This window comes from Lampris incognitus, chromosome 8 (assembly GCF_029633865.1).
Source record: "Lampris incognitus isolate fLamInc1 chromosome 8, fLamInc1.hap2, whole genome shotgun sequence".
In the NCBI taxonomy this organism is placed as follows: Eukaryota; Metazoa; Chordata; class Actinopteri; order Lampriformes; family Lampridae; genus Lampris; species Lampris incognitus.
Genome location: NC_079218.1, coordinates 23,980,211 through 24,004,485, shown reverse-complemented (window position 1 = coordinate 24,004,485; position 24,275 = coordinate 23,980,211). Strand labels below are relative to the sequence as shown.

Sequence of the window (24,275 nt, the reverse complement as noted above, 5' to 3'; positions counted from 1 at the left end):
CATGACATTCCAAGACTTTGTAATCAAAGTGTTGAACAGCATTGCCAGGATCGGTCATGAGAAGAAAGCCAATCGTATTGACATTGTGGCTGACCTCTACCAGAATATGAGTATCAAGACTGCGACTAGGAAGAACCGGGGATCAGCAGGTAGTTCACAGATGGCTTTCAGTGAGAATGACACCATGCCAGAATCTAAGCAATTCTTTGAAGCTTTTCTGTCTAATGTAGACAACAAAGTAGCCCTGAATCTAATGTTCGCCAGGATTGCTAAGGCACAAGCGTGGAACTGGGACAAGGAGTTCAGCATCACCTACGGCAGAAAGGTGCTTGCAAACTTCGGCGAAAGCTTCGAGATCCAGCTTTATGACAGCATAGATATGCTTGAGGAGGCTGACAACCGCATTGTTTGCCATGTGATGCACATGCTAAACAAGGGGATCAAGTCAGTTACAGTTAGAACAGTCGACTCCGATGTGGTAGTCATCCTACTAGGGTTCACTACACAGTTCCTATCAGTATGTAATGACTTGCAACTTATAGTTGACTTTGCAGTTCCTGGCAAACGCCAATTCTACTCAATCACAGAAGCACACAAGAAGCTTGGTGGAGATGTGGCCGATGCCATGCCTGTGTTCCATTCTTTTAGTGGCTGTGATTCTGTGAGCGCCTTCTTTGGCCACTCAAAGACTGCTCAATACAAAGCCTGGATAAACCACAGTAAGTCCACAGAACTCACTGCTGCTTTGAGAGGACTAAGTTGCTGCCCTAGTATCGAGACAGTTAAGGAAAGCATGGAAGTTATTGAGCCCTGGGTAATGAGCTGGTACAACAAGACTGGACTGTACAACTGTGTCAGTATAGATGAGCTCAGATTCCAGCTGTTCAAGCACTCAGTTAATGATGAGCTGAGAGACCTACCCCCAAGTCAGGATGCGCTTCTACAGTATCTGTTGAGAGCTACATTCCAGGCAGGATGGCTGTGGGGAAACAGCCTGCTACAACTCCCTTGTCCCCCTGTCATTGAATGGGGTTGGACTACCGAAGGAGAGGAACTCTTCGTCAAGTGGAGCACAGTTTCCACAAGAGATACATTGTCTCAAGTAACAGGGGTGTGTAGTTGCAGATCTAATAAGTGTACCTCATGTTCTTGTGCTGGCAGAGGGATGAAATGTCTCATTTATTGCAAGTGCCTCAGCAAGTGTTTGAATCCAGTCTGATGGGATGTGTGAGGTTAAAATAAAGATTTTTTTGGACCTCACATGGTTTGCTTTGTTTCTTTGGTGGTTACTGGGTTCCTCCTCTTATAACAAAGAGTCAACTTGAATACTAGCACTCCATGAGTAGATGTAACACTTTTACTCAAACAAACTGTATAGCCTTCTTGCACAGATTTGGCTAAAGTCGATTGCATGCTGCTGATCAATTCAATGGAAAAAAGAACATGTTCATGAATAGCTCAAAACGTGAAGGTTTTAGGGCATACAGTATATTTGTTCAGAGCACTAATATAAATAGTTATTTCCACATCTTTTGAGCCCAATATCAACTCGGGGCAACCTCCGAGAGCTGAGCCTGAGATATAGTCCCAGGGCTAAAAAGTGGGCGTGGCCATGTATGTGACCAGTGAAAATTAGTTTTTTGTAAATACCTGAAAAAGTAAAGGTTTTGGGGTATATGTTTGTTCATAATGCTTATATAAATGTGGTGCTTCTGCTTCTTTTGAGCCCATGATCAGCTCTCTGCGACATTCAGGAGCCGAGATACTGATTTCCAGGCCTAAAAAGTGGGCGTGGCCATTTCAGAGACTTCCCCCACCTAAAATTTTGGGCTCCTTGCATTTTTTTCTTTATTGGACCCTAAATTAACAGAAAAACATTGGCTCAAATGTGAATGACTTTTTGCAGCCTTGACCCCATATTTGCCCTTAACTGACCAGACTAACATGCTTCCACCGATACATGTGGAGTCACCAGACGCTTCTTTTCACCTGACAGTGAGGAGTTTCGCCAGGGGGACTAGCGCGTGGGAAGATCACGCCCCCCCCCCCGAACAGGCGCCCCGACCAACCAGAGGAGGCGCTAGTGCAGCGACCAGGACAGCGCCGTGTCGCTGGACCAGGACACCAAGCAAGAGGTAACACGGGGATTCGAACCGGCAATCCCCGTAGGGGACGGAATAGACCGCTAGGCTACCCGGACGCCCCTTTGATATTCACATCCATCCATCCATCCATTATCTTAACCGCTTATCCTGCTCTCAGGGTCGCGGGGATGTTCACATTTTGAGAAAATTCCTGCCCTGGAGGAGGTGGAGGGGCACGCACGGGAGTCCTGCGCCGCTGGACCAAGCAAGAGGTAACACGGGGATTTGAACCGGCAATCCCCGTAGGCAACGGAATAGACTGCTAGGCTACCCGGACGCCCCTTTGATAGTCACATTTTGAGAAAAATCCTTCCCTGGGGGACATGCACGAGAGTCCTGGCTGCGCCGCTGATAGCCAGCATGACATGACGTTATTAGAAAGAGACGGGAATTAATAGTCTGTATGGTTTTGGGGGAATAGTGTAACGTGCATGGATAAGAAGACACGCTGGCCGCTGGCTCGCGGGTCTGACCCTTTAGTCAAGCGGTTAGCGATGTCTCCTGCGGTGCGGGCGACACGGGTTCGCCTCCCGGCCGCGGCAGTTTCTGTGGTTGCGTTGCCCCCCGAATTCGCTGCAATAGAAAGACGTACAAGAGGTTCAAGCAGGAGTCTGTGCAGACAATTGCAAGCATTGTCTTAAATCAGTCAAATGCCTGCAGCAACCTGTATTTTCAGAGGTTCTTAGCAAAGGTTAAAAAGAACAAATCAATTTATATTTAAATCGAAAGCAATGCTCAATGCAGCAGAACGAGCCAGGGGTTCGGATTTGATAATCTACTGAATGTCTTACCGCACTCATCCGCAGGGCTAAACCACTTAACAAAGTCACAGACCTCCAGCCTTTCCATTAGTATTTGGTTGTTTGATAATGTTCCCCATCCCTAGCTCTCTAAACCATACTGGCCAAATTTTGAATCCTATCAAGTACACGTGCATGCAGGCAGTTGTGGCATTTCCACTTTGGAAAGCAGGAATACTTTCACAGATGTTGTTTATTTACACTTACCGTTTAGTTTCTAATCTCTTAGATTATATGGGGCCAGTTTCTTAGTTTCTGACAGTGTTGATCCAGTTCAAGACACATTGTTAGGATAATTAACCCCAAAAAAAAGCTGAATATAAAGCTGCATCACAAGTTGAAATCACGGCCTTTGTAGGAATTTTTTTGTCTTTCATCTTCCAGCTGTATTTCGTTTCTGCAGAACTTGTATCGGGGATTCCTCAGAAGCAACCTGAAACAAGGCCACTCAGGCAGAGCTGCTGGTGGCTGCTTGGTGTACATTTGAGTTTTACTTCCACGTACGAGTGAAATACAGACGCAAAAGGTCATTGGCGTCATTTAATGGCGAGTATGAAAAGCTACTTCTTGAGGTTCTTGTTCCTGAAATGCTTTAATCTTAAAGGGGAAACAAGCGAATGCAAAAAAAGGGAGAAAAAATCCCTTCTTTAATAAAGTGTTACTGTTCTGAAGACTGAATCATCTCCGTGCAAGTGTTTGATGATAATTTATTAGTGGCATTCTTTGGGTGTGACTGGTTAGACCTGGTTGTAAAGCTCTGCTTTACATTGGCCTTATTCCTTTAACATTTTTGAAAAAGACCCTGTGCACCCCCAGGGCTGAGACTGAGCCTATAGCATAGGATTGATTGGATTTTGCCCAAAGACATGTGGCTCTGTTTAGGAACATGCTGACTTTACCATTAACCATCCTGCTCCCCTGCCAGGATGAGAGGACCAAAGTCACACTGATTCACACGGCTTCTCCTGCACTGGCTTGCTTGGCTTGCACCTACTTTCTCTAGTCTCATTCGTCTTAGGACAGATCTATCAAAACGTATGTTTGGTGAAACAGTGTTTGATTTTGTTACCACCAGATGGGTTTTATTATGGAATTTTATTATTTTGGTATTTATTATAGTATTTTATTATAGTAGCCCTGTAATCAACCACCAGCATTTGTTGGCTTTGGTATGTGCACGCATTTTTGGATGACATCACCCATAGTTTATGTGCTAAAGAAGAGGTCATTGTGGACTTCTATCTATCTATCTATCTATCTATCTATCTATCTATCTATCTATCTATCTATCTATCTATCTATCTATCTATCTATCTATCTATCTATCTATCTATCTATCTATCTATCTATCTATCTATCTATCTGTCTGTCTGTCTGTCTGTCTGTCTGTCTGTCTGTCTGTCTGTCTGTCTGTCTATCTGTCTATCTATCTATCTATCTATCTATCTATCTATCTATCTATCTATCTATCTATCTATCTATCTATCTATCTATCTATCTATCTATCTATCTATCTATCTATCTATCTATCTATCTATCTATCTATCTATCTATCTATCTATCTATCTATCTATCTGTCTATCTGTCTATCTGTATGTCTATCAGTCTGTCTGTCTAGCTTTTGTGGGTATATTAATTTGCAGTTCCCTACACTTGAGATTACTTGGCCCAAGCACAATGAGAAGGTCTTGAGTATTGAATTTGAATTCTGGTCCATTCGATCCATTTTTGTCATGGCTGTACGCAGGGATCTTCCATACACAGTCTCTCCACCTGAATCTGCTGAATGTAAATCTGCTCACCGTAGAAATGCAATGACGAGTAGCTCCTTCTGCGCAAAGTAGTGCACCCTGGCTACCATACAAGCAACTCCGGGCCTGAGAAACTGAGGTTCAGTGGCTTGCTCAATGCTCAAATAGTTATAGAGAGGGAATCGCTTCCTTTTCCTCTTTCACATCCAACTTTTCACAAGTAATCCCAGGGATTTGTGCCAGCACATTTCGATTCACCAGGTCAGTCTCTCAGCAAAGGGTTCTTTGTTTCACCACTTCTTAAATTTAGTTTGCACTAAAAGAGAGAGACAACTAGTTCTGAGAGACATTTAAACTCTGTGCAGACAAAGGTAAAGTAAGCCTGTAACTGATAATACCCCAAAGTCCATCTGGTTCAAGTCAAGAAACTGACTCAGGGTCAGGGAGTAGCTGTAAAAGTGGAGATGTATGTGCTTGTTGAGCTCTCATGCTGTCTTGGCTTGTGTGTGCATATATGCATGTATACAAAGTGTGTGTGTGCATGTGCGTGTGTGCATATGTGTGTGTGTGTTTGGGGATGGTTGTGCCTTGCGCCATAGTTTCCAAAGTCAGGAATTGGCTTCGCCTCAGAAAGGCTGGCAGACTGAGTAGACAGCATCCTATTATTCATCCAAACAAATCCCAGGACCCCTGCTCATGTCCTGATTTATCACCGAGGAGCATGGGAGAGGTCAGAGGTGAAATATGGACGTTTATTTCCTTGTTTCTGTTGAATTAGTTTGATAAAAAATGTCTGATGTCGTACAATATGCCAAACTAAACTTCTTTTTGTTTTGTTTTGTTTTTATAACTTGAGCCCTGTTACCATTCAACAGCTGTTGTCCGTTAATTTCATTTTCAAACATTCAGGAGGTCGGCAGGGAAAGCACAAACAGGATAAATACTCAGGACAAAGGAATGATACATTCTGCATCTGTTTATTTATGTGAAAATATAAAAGGAATATTTAGTCTAGTCAATTTGAATTCCTTCCAAGAACATTGTGTTAAAAAGGCTAGATTGGTCCAGTTTGTTGCTATGCTGTGTTTTATGGACCATACTACGGTTTGGGTGTAATACTGCCGAATATATATATTATTCCCAGCTCGCTCGCTCGCTCTCTCTCTCTCTCTCTCTCTCTCTCTCTCTCTCTCTCGCTCACTCGCTCTCTTGCTCACTCACTCACTCACTCACTCACTCACTCACTCACTCACTAGCTCTCACGCTCTGTCTCTCACTCACTCTCTATCTGTCTCTTTCTCTCACACACACTATCTGTCTCACTTACTCACTCTCTATCTGTCTCTCTTTTTCTCACTCACAAACTCACTCACTCTATCTGTCTCTCTCTCGCTCTCACTCACTCAATCACTCTCTCTCTTTCTCTCTGTCTCTCTCTCACTCACTCACTCACTCACTCACTCACTCACTCACTCACTGTCTCTCTCTCTCTCACTTTCACACACACTCACACACTTTCATGTAGTGACCTCATCTTTGTTATTTGATCCTATGCTCACTGAACAATTTATTCATTGATATTAGGATATAATGCTTTCCAAGCCAAGAAGGACTTGACTTAGTCCAAGACAGCTTTGGGGAAAAGTGTTTTTCACAAAATGTCATTAATTTCAGAAAACCTCATTTAGCCTCGTTTACAGGTAATCCAGGGATTTAACTGAAAATTATTGATTTCTTTCCACCACTTTACTCCTTAATCCTCAAAAATGTGAAGTTAAATGGCTTCAGACAAATGAGCTGTGATCTGAAAAGTTTTATCATCAGCCAGAAACATGTTTTTAATTCAGTTTCATGAAGAAAATTTCTAGATTTCATGAAGCACATTTTCCTTTTAAACTTTAGTAAACTACCTCTATCACCATCCCTAACCATATGCTATATACTGTAACACTGATTTTACATGTGTAAAGCATCCCGGTAATGCTCTTTATAATCCGATAATTCCTGGTATTACAAGAGGTATTGCAGGTAATCAGTCACTCGCGATATCTACTTTGATCACTGTCAACAGTAATCTATCAGTCTATCTATCAGTCTGTCTGTCTGTCTGTCTGTCTGTCTATCTATCTATCTATCTATCTATCTATCTATCTATCTATCTATCTATCTATCTATCTATCTATCTATCTATCTATCTATCTATCTATCTATCTATCTATCTATCTATCTATCTATCTATCTATCTATCTATCTATCTATCTATCTATCTATCTATCTATCTATCTATCTATCTATCTATCTATCTATCTATAGCTTAAAGTAGTCATAAGGCCTATGGATAAGTGACCATGTCTTGGGTCTATGTCTTTATTTCTCCACTTCTTTAACTTCCTTCAGCTTTTCTTTGTAGTTTATCCCCTACTTATTCAAAATATGACCGGCTGTTCTTCGTAAAACTGACCCTTGATCTAAACCAGGGGTGTCAATCCCGGATCAAGGAGGGAAAGGAACTAGTTTAATCAGGTGGTGTAGTGCATGGTTGCAACAAATACCTGCAGACACTGCGGCCCTCGAGGCCTGGAGTTTGACACCCCTGATCTAAACAGTACCATCCTGGAAGGTTGAATTTACAATAAATAAATAAATAAAGACTCAGCATGTGCTCACAGAGAAGAGGAAAAGTGACTGTGGTCTGCTTCCAATTAAGGAACCGCAAATACTTCCCATAGTTTGAGCTCATCACTGGCCATCACATAGACGAGAAGAAGAAGAAGAAAAAAAGAACAAAAACCCTGGAATTTCTCAGACAGAAAAAAAAAATGGACAGGGATTTTTTTTCAAAGGAAACATACCTTTAGACCTGGTGGCGTAGTCACATACAAAATCTTTTCAGACAAAGACTGAGCCACTGGCCTGACAAATAAAACCGTCTTTGTTTTAATTCTGAATGGTTAAGACCATCTGCATTCCTGATCACACATCAACACGTTGAGAGAGTCTGTAATGAACTGCAATGGCAGTCCCTGAGACTTGGATATGCTGACCCCATCCCTCCTCCAGGGAGAGTGGGTTCACCATTGTCTATTTTATACATAGCCCAGGGGAGGTAATGACATGGAGGAAAAATAAATCAGGCTGCTGTGTAGCGGTTTCAAGCAATTCCCTAGCAGATTCCAGGAAATCTTTCCACATACCAGTGTACAGGTCCCTCTTACAAACCTACATTCACATGCCGTGCAGGCTTGGAGAGTCTCCCACGCGTTAGACTTGTGATGGAAATCGCTGCACTTTCTTCAAGATTTAGTTAAAAGGAAAAAAAAACAAAAACGTTCCACTGCACACACTTTTGCACATGAAGACCCAACAACGCAGATCCAGACCTTGGACTTTTCATGTTAGTCCATTTATCTGCTGTTTTATAAGCCCCATGCAAACACTATGTGGTATTTTACAAGGTATAAATTCAGCCAGACACTTAATACACAGAGGTATTTCCAGTGTGCAGTGTCCAGTGTGCAGGCACCTGGAATCAGTTCAAACCCAGAGAGAAATAGATGAGAGATATTTGGATGTATTCAGTCGGTTAGTTACTCCGGCAAGAACATGTCCCCCCTTCCCCACTCAAGGACCAGACCACTTGCTTCACAGACTCATGTCGCTCTCTTTGTGGAAAAAAACGAGGCATCCTCAGCAAGTTAAATCAAGCGGCTGAGAAGGAAATCACGAACCTTTGCTGTTTACTCTGATGAGATGTTAAAAATGGCAACAAACGGAGTTGAACGTTTTCCCACATTCCCAAGTTTCAGAACTCCCAGGGTATTGGCCAGAATATACAAGATTTTCTTCTGTGTCATAGCGAAGGGGTTTAAAAAATGCAGAACCTGTCTACACCATTTATCAAAGACAGGCGTGGCACGTTTCCCAGAGAGTGTGGAAATTGCATCAGTGATTTAGGCGCATGTCCCAACAGCTAAGAGACAAGGTAGCCATGTGTATTGTATCGCCTGCCTTTAACAGTGCCTACAGCCCGCTGCTGCATAGGCTCACAGACTGAATATATATTTCTTCCTCTCGCGTGGCTATGTTTGGGGGTCACGGTAGGAATGGGGTACTCTGTCTCCCATATCATCCCAACGGCTGCTAGAAAAGCACTGGCAGATGTTTGGTCAATGCCTCGGCAGTGAAGCTACAAATCCAATGAAATACTAGCCAGACAAATCACAGTTGGTTTACACACACACACACACACACACACACACACACACACACACACACACACACACACACACACACACACACACACACACACACACACACACACACACACACACACTCCTGGAGGCGACAATATCCGTTTTAACTGTGGAACCAGGTAATATTAACCACATCTGAAGCCCAAGAGGACAACATGCAGCTGACCTTAAAAATAAAACGTTTGCAGAGGTCATTTAACATTACCTCTCAGATGACCTGGTAATGATTAAGTAGCTATTGGCGCGAGCAAACTGAAGGGAAAAGTGACAGAGGTGGTAGAGGCGAGATGACTGAGGCTGATGCCACTTCGACAGTGAACTTTTTGCAGTCAAGAACATTTTCATATCCACTGTGAACCATCTGCTGTGTTGTGTTATCTTTTAGCACAGGTTCAGCTACAGTTTACATTGCACATTTCCATTCACAGCAGGCTTCGGCTTATATAATCCCAAGTAATCATAAAAAAACATCTTGATGCATGCTCAGTAATCCAGGTAAGAAATCAAAGAAGGTTGAATCAGTTCGTCTGAATACAACATTTATTGATGGTGAAACGTATTCGTCAATAAACGTTGTATCCAGATGAACTGATTCAACCTTCTTTGACACAAAAATATATGTACTCGACTTTCTTGATTCTTTCTTTGATTTACTGTATGGTCTGAAATGTGAAAATGCCCAGCTTGTCAAGCTTGTTCATTTTTGCCATAGAGGGGGAACTGATCTTTGAGGCCCCTGGAGTTTATTATTGGGTCATCCTCTGTGTGGAGTTTGCATGTTCTCCCCGTGTCTGCGTGGGTTTCCTCCGGGTGCTCCGGTTTCCTCTCACAGTCAAAAGACATGTAGGTCAGGTGAATCGCCCATACTAAATTGTCCCTTGGTATGAATGTGTGTGTGTGTGTGTGTGTGTGTGTGTGTGTGTGTGTGTGTGTGTGTGTGTGTGTGTGGGCGCCCTGTGATGGCCTGGCAGCCTGTCCAGGGTGTCTCCCCGCCTGCCACCCAATGACTGCTGGGATAGGCTCCAGCATCCGCGTGACCCTGAGAGCAGGATAAGTGGTTTGGATAATGGATGGCTGGATGGAGTATATTAAGTTCTATATAAGGTAGACAGGCAAACAAAAAAAAAGTAGAAATCCATCAGCCACTCTTGGTGCTCCATTAATACAGTTACCCCATATTGGATGTTAGGTCATTTTGATGTAATGAATTGATGCCGTTTTAAAAGAGACAATCTCATTGAAAATGGCAACTTTAGACACTTCACTGGCCTTCGCTCACCACCAACCTCTTCTTAATACATTCAAGTGATGATTCAAATGTGTGCAGCTTTATCAAGAGTAGAGTGCATAATTTTGTTTATTTGTTTACCTTATTCTTTTTGAACTGGAACAACAAAGTGGTACTCGATGAAATCACAATGTTGCCTTATGGGACAGATGTGAACTAGACACAATCTGCAGTCTAGATGGTCAGTTATGTAACTTAAACGTGTCTCTGAGACAGGAACAAACAACAGGGCCTTTGTGGATGTTGATTAGGGTGGACAGTAAACATAACTCCCTTACGCAAACAAAGTGAAAGACAGTTGATTGTGATATCAGATTGGACAGTCGGCTGAGGACTGAAAGGATGTGAATTGCTTTTTTTGTTGCTTTCTTTGCTCTCCTAGTCTTACTTTTGGGTTGCATCGACCTTCGAATCCCCCTGGTCATGCTTTAACAGTTGGAATGAAACTCTTCAGTCTGGCAATGTCCTTCGTTGATTGAGTGAATTGTTATTCATTTTGCATGTACGAAACATAACTGGGAGAGAAACTGCCTCCTCCTTTAACCAACACAGGACTTTGACTCAGGGCGTTGTTCAAATTTGTCAAAACAAATTTGCTCTAAATGAAATCCCAACTCCATTATCCTTAGCAAGTGTTACTGTAATGGTGCAGTTGAAATTTTGTCACTGAATGGAGGATGTTTTGGATAATTGCTGCAGTTTTCCTTCCTTAACTCAACAAAGAGGGAGAGGCGTTTTCCCCTTTGACTAAGAAGCATGATTCCCATTAACACTGACTTCCTGTACCACCCTTGATGAAGAATTACGAATGGCTTGTTGTTCTCACTAGGAGAGGGGCAGTGGAGGGTATGAGTCACACAGAGAAAGGCCTTCGTCCATGTGTAAAAATAACACTCGTCTTCACACAGGAGAACATAATCTGCGTTGAACATCTAAATCCTTCATCCAAAAGCAAGCAAAGATTAATGGTGGCGTAGGACGGCATTTCACCAACGTCAAATATGACACTGGTTTAAAACAAAAGCCTGCATCTACCCTGTAAATAAAATGGGTCCTTTAAATATTGCGTCAGTTCAGTTTAGTTCAGGAATTACAGCTAGCCTTGTGGCAAAATTATGCGGCATTTAACTGCACATTCAAAAAATAAGATGACAGACCGCATAGTGGAGTGAACAAATGGCTTGTGAAATATATCACGTCTGTATTTGTTCTTCTTCATAGTATTAGAAATTGCTATACCCGCTCATTTTGAATATCATGAGATAGAGTCAATGTTTTATTTGACTGACAGCATTTCTTTCCCCTGGGTAGAGGATTTAGCTTTTACTCTTGTGGCAAACTGCAATAAAATAAGCGCGAATGGAACTAAAGGAAGAAATTTCAAGAAGTTCTCGTTGGGTTTAAAACGTGACGTTGTTTAATCAAACTGATGCTTGAATTAGTTCTTGCCGCAGTTTGTTGCTAATTGCAGGCTTTGCTGCAAGTTAGCCGGTGTTACGTCAATATGTGCTACCTGTCGAGATGCGGTACTTGGCGGTTCCGCGAATGCATGGCGGCGAAGTTAGCATCAGACTGCTATCTCGATTCGCGCTACGGTAGCATTTTTCGACAAGGCAGCATAAACTGTAAAAGCACCGGCACATATCAAACTGATGCGAAGCTCAGCAGCCTATGGTATTACTGTGAGCACGACCCAATTACTCCAGTCTTTTTACACAGAGATCGCGCAATGGCGCGACGTCCCAGTGTGTGTGTGTGTGTGTGTGTGTGTGTGTGTGTGTGTGTGTGTGTGTGTGTGTGTGTGTGTGTGTGTGTGTATCCATCCATTATCTGTGCCGCTTATCCTGCTCTCAAGGTCGCGGGGATGCTGAAGCCTATTCCAGCAATCATTGGGCGGCAGGCGGGGAGACACCCTGGACAGGCCGCCAGGCCATCACAGACATACATCATATATATATATATATATATATATATATATATATATATATATATATATATATATATATATATATATATATATATATATATATATATATATTATAATATAATATTTTACATAGCATGCTGGTGTTACGTAAACAGAGGCGGCGTGGCGTGTAACACAACAGCATCGGCTGTCCCTTTTAAAACAAAAAAAAATTCTGATTTCTCCCAATTTAGTGACCAATCGATCCCCATTTTAGTTCAAACACCCACCCTCGTACTGCACGCGTTCGCCAGCTGCAATTCTCCGGCCGGCAATCTCGAAAGTGACGCCTCGCCACTTCCATGACAAGGTGACTTCAGGCCTCGCCACTGCTTTTTCCCCCACACACCCAAAGACGCATTCATGTGACGAACACAAGCCGACTCCGCCCCCCTCCAGAAGACAGTTGCCAATTATTGCTGCTTCATGGAATCCGGCCATAGTCGGATCTGACGAGACCGGGGCGCGAACCCCTATCCCCAGTAGGCAACTGCATCGACCCAAAGCCGATGCTTAGACCGCTACACCACCGCGGACCTGCTGTCCCTTTTACACAGACGTCCATTCGGACGCTTTTAGAGAACGGCGAGGCGGTTGATGATGCAACGTCACCGCCTTGGAAGTCAAGCTGTGTAAAATGACCATGCGTTTCTCTTGACTGGCTCGCTAAATGTACATGATTATTAAGCCCCCTTTTCACCACAGCCTACAACCTGCAACACCACCTAATCCGCGGTTGCTTCAATAAATTACTTCCCTGCAGTGTGTCATTGGGTTAGGTTTGCTAATACTGACTGATTCCCTCATATGCAGTAATCTACGGCACATGTGTACAGACGCAACGAGGTATGCATACACGCAGGCGCACAACATGCTCCGGCCTTATTTCTAAGTGTGATGCATGGTTGTTATCTAACTGTCTACGTCGTAGCGCTTTGTCATAAATACAAGTGAACATCTGTCAAACATTGGACCAGTCATATCATAATGTACAGTCCTGTTATACAGTCTCTGGCTGTTTTAATGATGTGGATGGATATTTTCCAAATATTCAAACATGATTTTGCGGAAACTATAAACTGGTGTATCTAGCTTGCCATGATGGTTAAATTAGGTTAACTTTTTGATCAAAAAGTAATTAAAAAAGACTAAAACGTAATTTTTGATGAAACTATAAGACATATGACAGGATTTTGCTTGTCTCTCTAATGGCCACACCTCAGGACGGCTTATATCTCTGCATTCAGCTGGCTACCGTCTTCAAGAGAAAGAATCATAGTTTTGCAGACGAAAACAAAACAAAGCCAAACCGGGGTGGAGTAAGGCATAGTTTATGAGAAAAACAAAACAAAACAAAAAAACAAACGAGCAACAGGCATTTAGTTACCAAGCTTTAAGTCTTTATCTTGGTTTCCTTCATAGATATAAACACCCTGCTGCTAGACTGAACTCGGTGTTCGCCAAAGTCTGCAAATGGTAATTCATTTTTCCAATCTCAGTTGTATGTTGCTTTGACTAATTTGGTTGTTGAAGCAGTAGTCTAATGACAAGATTATACAGTTTATTATACATCCATGGATGCATCTACTTCCTGCCTCCCAGCGACATCAGTCCAATGAATGAAGATGTCGTCCAGTCATAGAAATAGACATGGATAGCTGCAGAAGAAGCAGTTACGACGGAATAGACTCAAAAACAACACACCAAAATGAAAAAAATCACTGTAAAATATTCATTAAATAATGAAGAGTTCTCCAAGACAGGCCAGTGGGAATACAGCTCACACGTTTGCATGTTTATGACACATATAAGCTGTAGTGGAAGCATTACATTTACATTTTCAATTTATGTTCCAACCCCATTCCCCATGTCTCCACTCCTCCACCATGCTCTTAGCTTTGCTACTGTCAATATAAAAAAATATAAAATTGGGAATGGCTCACCTACTCTCATGATAATGATAATATATATACTCATAAACTCTGCTTGGAATAGACGCACAATACATCACTTAGTGTACTTTAAAAAAAATCACAGCATGAGATATTCTTACAAACAAAAGGGAGGTAAACACAAAAGGAAATTAAAGTGCAAAGTACAATGGTCAAAAGAAAACGTGTTTTTGTTTTAAAAGCACAAACACATGGACACACATACATTCTTATGCTTTGATGCCGTGCAGTCACCTAAAATGACTCCCAACTTATATGAGGTGAATCAAAATTAAATGTCTTCAGTCTAATCTTCATTTATGATTCACAAACAAAGACTATTTCAACTTACTATCTTTGTTAGTGTTTTGTTGTTCTTGTATTTTAATACTCAGTAAAGTGAGACATTCGTTTTCCTTGGCTTGATGTAAAAAAAAAGACATTCTTACAACTGAGAGCTTAGACCACAAATCGCCACATGTCCCTCTAAATCAAAGGTTAACCATGCGCTGTTTTTGGTACAGATTTTAAGCACTGAAGCTACTGTTGTGCTTACGTCTCCTTGGGTGACATAGCTTAGACAGCAGCCCTAATACGACGATCAAAACCAGCGCGATCACTACAGTGACAATTATGGTAATGACTCTGGAGTCCAGCGTGTGACACATGTCCTGGGTCACCTTCTCTATGTTGACTGGCTCCGAGTCCTGCACATATACACAAGTCACAGTGTCAATGTCTGGAACAACCACGGCAGAGCGCTGAACCATGTGGAGAAAACGTATATTGCTGCAGCAGCTGAGAGGATTGGAGCCCATGTAGATGGTCTTGAGGGACCGCTCCAAAACCAGCACCGTGTTGTACTCCAGCGTGACGAGGTTGTTGTTCTGCAGGTTCAGTGACTCAATTGAGGACTCTTTGTTCCATATTGGGAGAGTGGTTAACTGGTTGGTGGACAGGTCTACATACTTGAGTCTGCTTAGTGCAGACAAGTCTGTGTTGAGTTGGGAGATGTTGTTCTCCTTCAATAAGAGGTGAATCAGGGAATGCTCAAGACCCGAGAGTGAATTCGGATCAATCTCTAACCCCGGGTTTAAGGATAGGTCCAGTAGCTTCAGAGGGGTGTTATGAAAGGCATTCGCAGGCAAAACCCTGAGATTGTTTTCAGAGAGATACAAGAACTGCAAGGCTGGAATGGAGTAAAAGAAAACACAACTGGGAGAATCCTGGTAAAAGTGGTCTTTTTTGGGTAGTTCAACCGGTATTTGCTGTGGGATACAGATTTTTAGATTGTTCTGCTGGAGTTGCAGGGATCTCAAACCAGGAAGTCTCTGAAATGTTTGGGGGTTAATGGTAGTGAGGGTGTTTCCTTGTAGGAAGAGCTCCTTGAGTGACTGGAGAGTTTTCTCCCCAAATGACAGGTTCTGCAGGGAGTTATAGCTGAGATCTAGGATTTTCAAATTCTGGAGAATGTCTTCGTGGTTGACAAAAAATGACTCAATACAGTTTCTACTGACATTGAGGACCTCAAGCATCACCATGCTGCAAATAAAGGTCTGTGGAATGCTTTTGATTTGGTTGTAACTCAAGTCAAGGTATATCAAGCTTGAGAAATCTTGGTATCTGGTGATTAAACGAAATGGAGTATGAGCTAAAATTGTGCCCCTGAAGTTTGCCAGTTCCTCCACAGTCCCTGTATTATTGACACTCCGGAGATGGTTTCGTGAAACATCCAGGTACTCAAGTTTGTTTCGTTTGGGGAGAACAGGAAAATAAGGCATTTTGTTTTCACTAAGATCAAGGTAGAGGAGTTCATACAGGTGCTCTGAATCTATCGTCTGGAAGGTCTCCAGGCTGTTCTTACTAAGATTGAGCCACTTTAAGTGAGAGAGATTAAAGTCTGTGATGCAAGTTATAGAGTTTTTGGACAAGTCGAGTTCAGTGAGATAGTCCAATAAGTCGAACGCACCATCTTCGATCTCCAAGATAACATTGTTGTGGAGGCTGATCTTTCTCAAGGCCAAGGATCCACAAAAAGCATTTTTGGTGATTTTGGTGATACTGTTGCCATTTAAAGAGAGGTTTGTCATAGCTGGAGAGTCACCCAGAAAATAGTCTGTCATCCCAGTGTACAAGCCATTGTTTGAAAGATCAAGTGACTCCACAGCTTTAAGAGAGCCAATCTTGGTCTTATTGAGAGCAAAGACATCAAGATTATTTCGGGACAGAATGAGGACTTTGAGATTTGTCATGTCTTTGAACAAACCAGGCTGGATGAATTGGATCTTGTTTGAATGAAGATTCAGATGATGGATGGTGGTATGGAACGCCAGCGTCTCATGAGTAAGGTTTTGAAGTTTGTTATGTGATAGGTCTAGCTTTTGTATACCAGGAGGAAGGTTAGCTGGTGTACTTTGTAGATTGAGATCATTGCAGAACACATCATTTTGGACCTGCAAAGAGGGAAAGAAAAACATACAAGTCTGATTATTTTAGTATACTCCCAAATGACTTAACCATGACGCACAAGAGACTGAATGTTTAAAGCATACACGAGGGGCAGCTTTATGAGTCACTTCACTGTATCTATTATCTTGGCAGTCAGAGGAACCTAAAAAGCTCATGGTAGGCTAGTCTGCCTGTAAAAGTATGAGGGTTGCAGTTCTTCCACTTTATGTTAAGTTACTTCAAAATGTAAATTTTCTATTAATTGGTTGATAATATTCACGATTAACTCTTTAATTATAAAGATATTAACATGACCATGTGTTATTGAAATCTCTTAATTCATCAAGACTCTGGAGTCCAAAGGCTGGTTGTTGCCCCCCCCCCCCACCCCCCCACTTTCTAATGGGATTCAAATATTTAACTTATCAGAGTAGCCTATAATTGGAACCATATGGACAGAGACCCTTTCTCAAGAAACAGCTCATAAAACTGACTCTCTCTCTCTCTCTCTCTTTTAAATGCTCTCAAGCCAATCACACTTTGGCTTTTGGCATACTTGTGGTATTTGAAGCTAAGTGGCATTCCAGAGTATCTTGGTAATGAACAACAATTCTTATCTCAGCTTTCCTTTCACTCTACACAAGCATCCCTTATTGCAGTTAAAAACACAGTTCGATATGATACCATACTACTACAATACTTTGTCTGATTTCCTAGAAATGTTTGCAATGTCTTGAGCATATATCAACATAAACATGAATTTTATCATGTACCATGTGACAGCATAACATTTTTTTGTCCATATTTTCCAATATCTACGAAAAAAATCACATATTATTGGACAAGCAATTGTCTTTAAGGGTTTAAACTTGAAGAATTAGTGTAGGTTTTCATACCTTATTGATTTCGTGCCAGTGTTAGTTTTTTTCTTCTTCTTTGTTTTTTCTCTTTTGATAAAAAAACACCCAATGGCACATAATGGCAACATTTGTCATTTAAATTGAACAAAATGTTAGATAACTGGTAAACCTCTACACAATAAACAAGACCCAAATTGGCAAAATGGAGGCAATATGAATAAGTTTACAGTTACCACTATGTAACTTGAATAAAAAAATCAGTCTATTTGCTAAGGCTATGTCAGTCTTTCACCAACTGAGTCCTAGGTTGGTGCACATGTTAATGGCATATTATGCAAAGTTTTTACCATCAGTACATCCAAATATAGGTCTGAAGACATAGTGGAGCAATGAAATCCTATTCTTTTTCAACTTGGTTTGGTGCTGTCCTGTATTCAGCTTAATTTTTTATTTATTTATTTATTTGGTATGTAAATTTACTCCTCATTTACAATTAAGAAGTCAACGGTGCTTCATGGGATGGACGGTCAAATGACTTCTTATCAACACTCACACCCAGCCACATTCCCCCAAAGGACAGCCACAAACTGCAAGATCTGGCAGTAAGGCAGAAACCAACATTTGTACTGTGGAAGAGAAATTATTTTTCATCATCTGTATGTGTCTAATTCTCCTGTAGCTGTGTGTCTACTTAACAAAGCGAATGATAAACACATAGGCCTTACGCCACAGGAGTTTTGCATACAGGTACATCCTCTGTCTAATCTCCTAGTGGCCAGGCTGTCTTGTGTCAGGAGATGAGGGTCGCCCTAAATTATATCACATTACAGAGACTTCTGTGATAGATTTTGTAGCCAGCTGCAACTTATCTAGCATATGTTATCTACTTTTGCCTATGCAGTAAGTAATCTTCTCGCCTGCACTCATTGAAGTAGTTACCGTGAGATGTTTACTGTTTTCACATATACCGCCATAGACCGCTACCACAAATCCCCTAAAAGCTAAAAGTGAATGTTTGAATTTAGTTAATCTAATTCCACAAATGTTGTACAGAATCAACTGTCATTCAAAATGTCTCAAGGCACAATTTCCATTGTATTAGGATCTATGCTATTTTGAACAATTCTATTTTCAAATCTTTTTTGATCAACTGTGGAAAATAGAAGATATCTTACAAAGACCTAAATACAAAATTTGGTATAAACAAGCCCTAAGAAGCAAGCAAACACAAACAAGTTGAATGTCATTAACTAAGGAACTTTAAAAAACAAAAACAACAACATTGGGCTAAGCAGAAGAGGGGCCATATGTCAAGACAAATGGCCAATGAACGGGGAAAAAAAATTAGATTGTCCATCCATCAAGGGAAAGATCCAGACCCCTATTTAATAATCTTACCCCCAGGTTTAACAACATGGTAGTGGGTAATAGCATGGCGGGAGGTAGGGAGATCATGGGCAGGTCTCCAGTCCATCACAGGGCCCACACGCACAATCACTGATGCAGTATTCACATTTATGGGCATTTAGGTGCTCCAATTCATTGAACAGGCATGTCTTAAAATCGTGGAAGGAAACTGGAGTACCCGAAGGAAGTGCACACAAACATGGGGAGAACATGCTAACTCCACATATAGATGAGATGGAATTTAACCCATAACCCTCGACATACCAGGTAACAGTGCTAACCAAACACATACATATATATACTTAGCCCAAATAGTAAGGAAATTTGTGTTTGGTAGATTATTTCTTTGTTGTAACAATGCTTCTTGGCAATACATCTTATACCGTTGGAAAGCCTGTTTATTAATGGTGCCACATTTGTAAGGAACATGTATTTGTGGAATGAGCAGCAGAGCTGAGTATTTGGGTTGTGCCCATGAAAAATTTGCCAAATCTTCTCTGCCAATGCCAAACAGTTTATTTTGCTGTTGCTATTGACTCTTGTTTTGAGCTTCTGGTACCTCAGGTGCTGACAATCAGGTGCCTGATATAAGCTTTATTGCCAAGAAGCATTGTTACAACAAAGAAATAATCTACCAAACACAAATTTCCTTACTTTTTGTGCTAAGTTTATGTTTCTATAGAATACACTCAGAGAACTTTTTAAGCACATGTATGCCTGATTGACCAGACACGTCTCTCCTGATTCTTCCAGCCCCCTGATCAATGCTTGCGCCACAACCCCACCACAGCAACAGAAAAAGCCATTGTGATTATTTTGCTCTTTCCTACAGTCTTTCATTCATCATCAGCCGCTTATCCGGGGTCGGGTCGCGGTGGCAGCAAGCTAAGTAGGGCACTCCAGACATCCCTCCCCCCAGCAACGCCCTTCAGCTCCTCCTGGGGAATCCCAAGGCGTTCCCAGGCCAGATTGGACATGTAGTCACTCCAGCAATTTCTGGGTCTACCCTGGGGTCTCCTCCCAGTTGGCCGTGTCCGGAAAACCTCCAAAGGAAGGCGCCCAGGAGGCATCCTAATCATATGCCCGAACCACTTCAACTGGCTCCTTTCGACACGAAAGAGCAGCGGCTCTACTCCGAGCTCCCTCCGGATGTCTGAGCTCTTCACCCTATCTCTAAGGCTGAGTGCAGTCACCCTACGGAGGAAACTCATTTCAGCCGCTTGTATCCGCGATCTCACCCTTTTAGTGTGGGTCCCACCCAAAGCTGGGATCTCACCCCAGATCCTGACCAAAGCTCATGACCATAGGTGAGGGTTGGAACTAAGATTGACTGGTAAATTGAAAGCTTTGCCTTCCGGCTCAGCTCCCTCTTCACCACAACGGTCCGGTACAACGTCCGCGTTACTGCTGATGTTGCACAAATCCGCCTGTCAATCTCCCGCTCCATCCTACCCTCACTCGTGAACAAGACCCCGAGATACTTGAACTCCTTCACTTGAGGCAACAACTCATCCCCAACCCGGAGAGAACAATCCACCATTTCTGGGAGAGAACCATGGCCTCAGACGTGGAGGTGCTGACTCTCATCCCAACCATTTCACACTCAGCTGCAAACCGCCCCAGTGCGCGCTGGCGGTCGCTTTCTGATGAAGACACATCATCTGCGTAGAGCAGAGATGCCATTCTGAGGTTCCCAAAACGAACACACTCCTCACCTTGGCTGTGCCTTGAGATCCTGTCCATGAATGTCACAAACAGAATCGGAGACAAGGGACAACCTTGGCGGAGTCCGACACCCACCGAACACGTGTTTGACTTTGTGTCGACAATGCGGACACAGCTCTCACTTTGATTATACAAGGACCGGATGGCTTGTAGCAACTGCCCCAGTACCCCATACTCCCGCAATAACCCCCACAGAGTGCCCCGGGGTACACGGTCGTAAGCCTTCTCCAAAACCTCTTTCCTACAACACACTCAAAAGACATGTGCCACGGTAACTACAGCTGTTGCACTAATAACCATTGTATCACTATTCTACAATTTTCCTACTCATTGAAATCCTGCTCAGTATGTTTGTGAGGACCCATTAAAGCTGCAGTAGGTAACAATGAACATTCCAATGCAAATCCTTCAGCCTCTTTCTCTCTGCTGCCTCGTATCACTCCGCTAAGACCCTCCCACCAAATGATCTCCGCATCGCTCTTTAACCCCTTACACTCTTGGTTGGTTGGAAGGTAGGGGACTTTGCCAATGGTTACAACACCTTACACTCGTTTACAACCAGGACATGTCAAAGCGAGACTCTAAACTTGTATCGTAGTTGATAATCTATCCATGTAAAAAAAAAGTTTTTTGTTTTTTTCAGTGAGCCTCTTAGTTACACTAATTTTGTTCATGTGAAGCAGCCATTTCGAGTTGGTCTGATTTTTACGGTTAGGGTTACAACCACAAGTGACCGGCGGGGCAGGGCGAATGCGAGGTGATCGCGTAGACGTGTTTGTAGAACAGCCAATAGGAACGCCCTCTCTCTGAACTGACCCGTGATTGGCTAAAACCTTCCGTCGGGCTAAAATTGTTTAACGACTGAACACAGAGCCAATAGGAGGCGCAGAAGTCTAGTTTTCTCTCAGACAACTGGAGTTACAATATGCTGAAAGGTTATAGAATTTTTGCCCAATGACGCCATAAATTACACTGCCTACCCCAGCTTCAGCCCTGGCTGATTGTTATTATGGTGAATGTGAGATATAAACAAATGAAAGCAAATACTTGAAAAAGCGCCACTGAACAGGCAACGTTTATTTTTGTGCACAATGATCAACTAAAGCACAACAGAAGAGCGGTCAGCAGGTATCTGTGTCTGCCTCCCCAAGAGCTTGAGTCTGTTTAGTAGATTTTCTCTTCACTATTTGGGTATCTCTATGAGAAGAGCTGTAACAATGACAGGCTTGAAACCACTCCAAGGAAGACTATATCATTCATATGACTCTATATGGATAGCACATAAATCCCAAGTTAACAGTGGCCGAAAAACACAAAAAATGTAATTCATACGTGAGTGGAAATGCAAGGAATACGTCCAGTATATTTTGTTAAACAAAAAAAATACAACTTCGAATCCCAAGGTGGCACTCATGAGCCATAATTGCCCCGTTTGATTTCAACACCACTATCTTCGGACTCTACGGCAGTTTGAGACATACACAGTGTATTTCATTACATGTCAGACAGCACATTTTCAATTGATAAACTATCAAAATCTCGCGACAGTTGTTCAGCTTACTTACAATTTGGCATGGAGGAAGCTGGCGTGGCGGTCGCAAGGCTGCTGCCACATAACTGACAAGAACTGAGAGCAGCAAATGGAAGCCTGCCATGGTGCTGCTGGACAGGAAGGGCAAAAATGAAATTAGTGAGAACCCATGAATGCACAAAGCATGTTTAAGGTGATGGGATATGCTCAAAAGGGAAGGAAGGGGAAGTAGCCCTACCTACAATGTGACACCATGACCTATTACAATTCTATTTTTGAACTGAAATACAATGGGTGTTTTGTTATTTGTCATGACATTTTCCATTACGTTACTCATATCATGGTAGTTTAAGAAGTGAAAGGACAAAAACGCAGACGTACTTAAGACAGTTCATTCAAATTTGATTATCGCGGAGAAATAAGTCAGTGTTTGAGAAGAGTTGCAGTCTGAGTATCAAGGCCTCAAGTTATCTTCGAAAAGACACACAAAAAAGTTCTCTTTATCCTTATTGACACAGAGTGAGTGCTTAGTCAACGTGCAAGTAATTAGTGTTATATAGAAAACTTGACCCTGGCAAATAACCATGAGAGACATGTCACGAGAAGAGAACGTGAGGCACTTGCAAAGGTACCTGGGACAAAGAAATTTGGTGTATTTAACAGACAGACCATAATGTTTTTAAAAAAGAAATGTGTCATTTTAATTTTTTTTTTGTTTTTTTGCTCACTGAATTCACATTGTTCCCCTGCGGTGTCCCAACTGACAACTTATTTCATGAATACACAATAATAAAAAGCTCCTTAGGGGGACTGGTATTCGTAAATATCACATGTAGCTGTAATGAAAAACTGTCATCCAGACTGTCATGTGAGAACCATGTGTGCACAGACTCGTTCTCATAGAGGCCCCATGAGATTGAATTTAAAGAAATTCTGGAATTAATTTAGTTTTTATATCTCAGGTTAGTAAGTGCACGCATGTAAATGGGCTCAAGAACGATTGTGGCTTAAGAAAACAAACGGAACAAAACCCTCACTTTGTGTGGCTTAATTTCTGAAAAACAAATTTTAAACACAAAATGCTAATGTTCATGTTTGAGTCACTGAAAAAAGTGCATAAAGCCCAATGTGGGTTATCTAGCAGTTTAACACTCGTTACTTTCCTTCAGCACTGTTATGTATGAAACGTTGGCCTTAAATTCTGTATTTTGTGATCATATGCAGATATTCAAACACCACATAGACCGTGGACCAACAAGCATTCTACTATCTTCTTCTACACTCCAGTCTGTATGTACAACATCTGAAGGCTATAAAAGTCCTAAACACACACACACACACACACACACACACACACACACACACACACACACACACACACACACACACACACACACACACACACACACACACACACACACATGCACAGCTTGAACACCCTAAGGAGAAGTGATACAGTATATTTACCTCACTTTCAGATGATACTAATACTTGAGAAAGTCCTCTTGATTTCACATCCTCATGAGCTAGACCCACCCACTCAAAGACACACACCAGCATACATACAAATAAAAATAGTCACAGCTATACTCTCACAGTTGACTCTTCCCTCCACATTGCAGAGCTGCTGCTGGTCCCAGCAATCACATCCTGTGGAATATCCTGCATGTCTTGTTTTCCCCCTCCCCGTTTTTGGGAAACTCCATATATGGGATTGGGAAGTCCAGATCTTGCTACAGTTCATGTGGGCCTCATCTCCCCCCTCCCTCAACGAGTATCCTCTATGTATCCTAATAGTCCATTATAACTAATTTCCACAAGCTGGCAGGGATTTCAACTTTGGGAGGAGCTGTGTCACGGTGAATTTCTTGTACTTTACTCTCAAAGTGTGCATATTTCGAACAAACTATGGACGGTGCTAGAGGTAAACCTGTTGTCATGGGACTTTCCTGTGGCTAGCCATATAGTAAACCGAAATGATTATCAAATGTACAGGTACTACTGCTACTACTACTGTTACAATAATGTCTCTAATAAGTTAAAGGCTGTGGTTGCACTGGACCTCTCCAAGGAGTGAAAGGAGGTAGATTCATGAATGTGAAGAAGATGGGTGTGAAAATGAGAGGGAGAGGATGCTCAGAAGAACTCCATCCCCTATCCAAACCACTTAT

The 24,275-nt window shown here is 42.1% G+C and overlaps 1 protein-coding gene across 3 annotated transcripts; it reads right to left on the bottom strand.

Annotated features, from left to right (window-relative positions):
• Window positions 1-13,245: 13,245 nt before the first annotated feature.
• On the bottom strand, window positions 13,246-23,776 carry lrrc32 (leucine rich repeat containing 32). 3 transcript variants are annotated; one of them, XM_056285008.1, is made up of 3 exons: window positions 23,572-23,710; window positions 22,139-22,232; window positions 13,247-16,586 (listed from the first exon to the last, which is right to left on the bottom strand). In XM_056285008.1, exons 2-3 carry the CDS (start codon window positions 22,226-22,228, stop codon window positions 14,661-14,663), a joined length of 2,016 nt encoding a protein of 671 aa, XP_056140983.1. In that variant the 5' UTR covers window positions 22,229-22,232; window positions 23,572-23,710; the 3' UTR covers window positions 13,247-14,660. The 3 variants fall into 3 exon arrangements, with proteins under 3 accessions (XP_056140981.1, XP_056140983.1, XP_056140982.1); XM_056285007.1 differs by having other exon boundaries at window positions 13,263-16,586; window positions 22,139-22,235; window positions 23,572-23,708; XM_056285006.1 differs by lacking the exon at window positions 22,139-22,232 and having other exon boundaries at window positions 13,246-16,586; window positions 23,572-23,776.
• Between the last annotated feature and the right edge of the window lie 499 nt (window positions 23,777-24,275).

Coding starts and splice junctions, on each gene's coding strand:
- lrrc32 (XM_056285006.1), bottom strand. CDS start 23,664: ATGCTGGTGTGTGTCTTTGAGTGGGTGGGTCTAGCTCATGAGGATGTG. Junction 16,587..23,571: donor TAGTATCATCTGAAAGTGAG/GTAAATATACTG, acceptor CCCTCTTTGCAG/GTCCAAAATGATGTGTTCTG.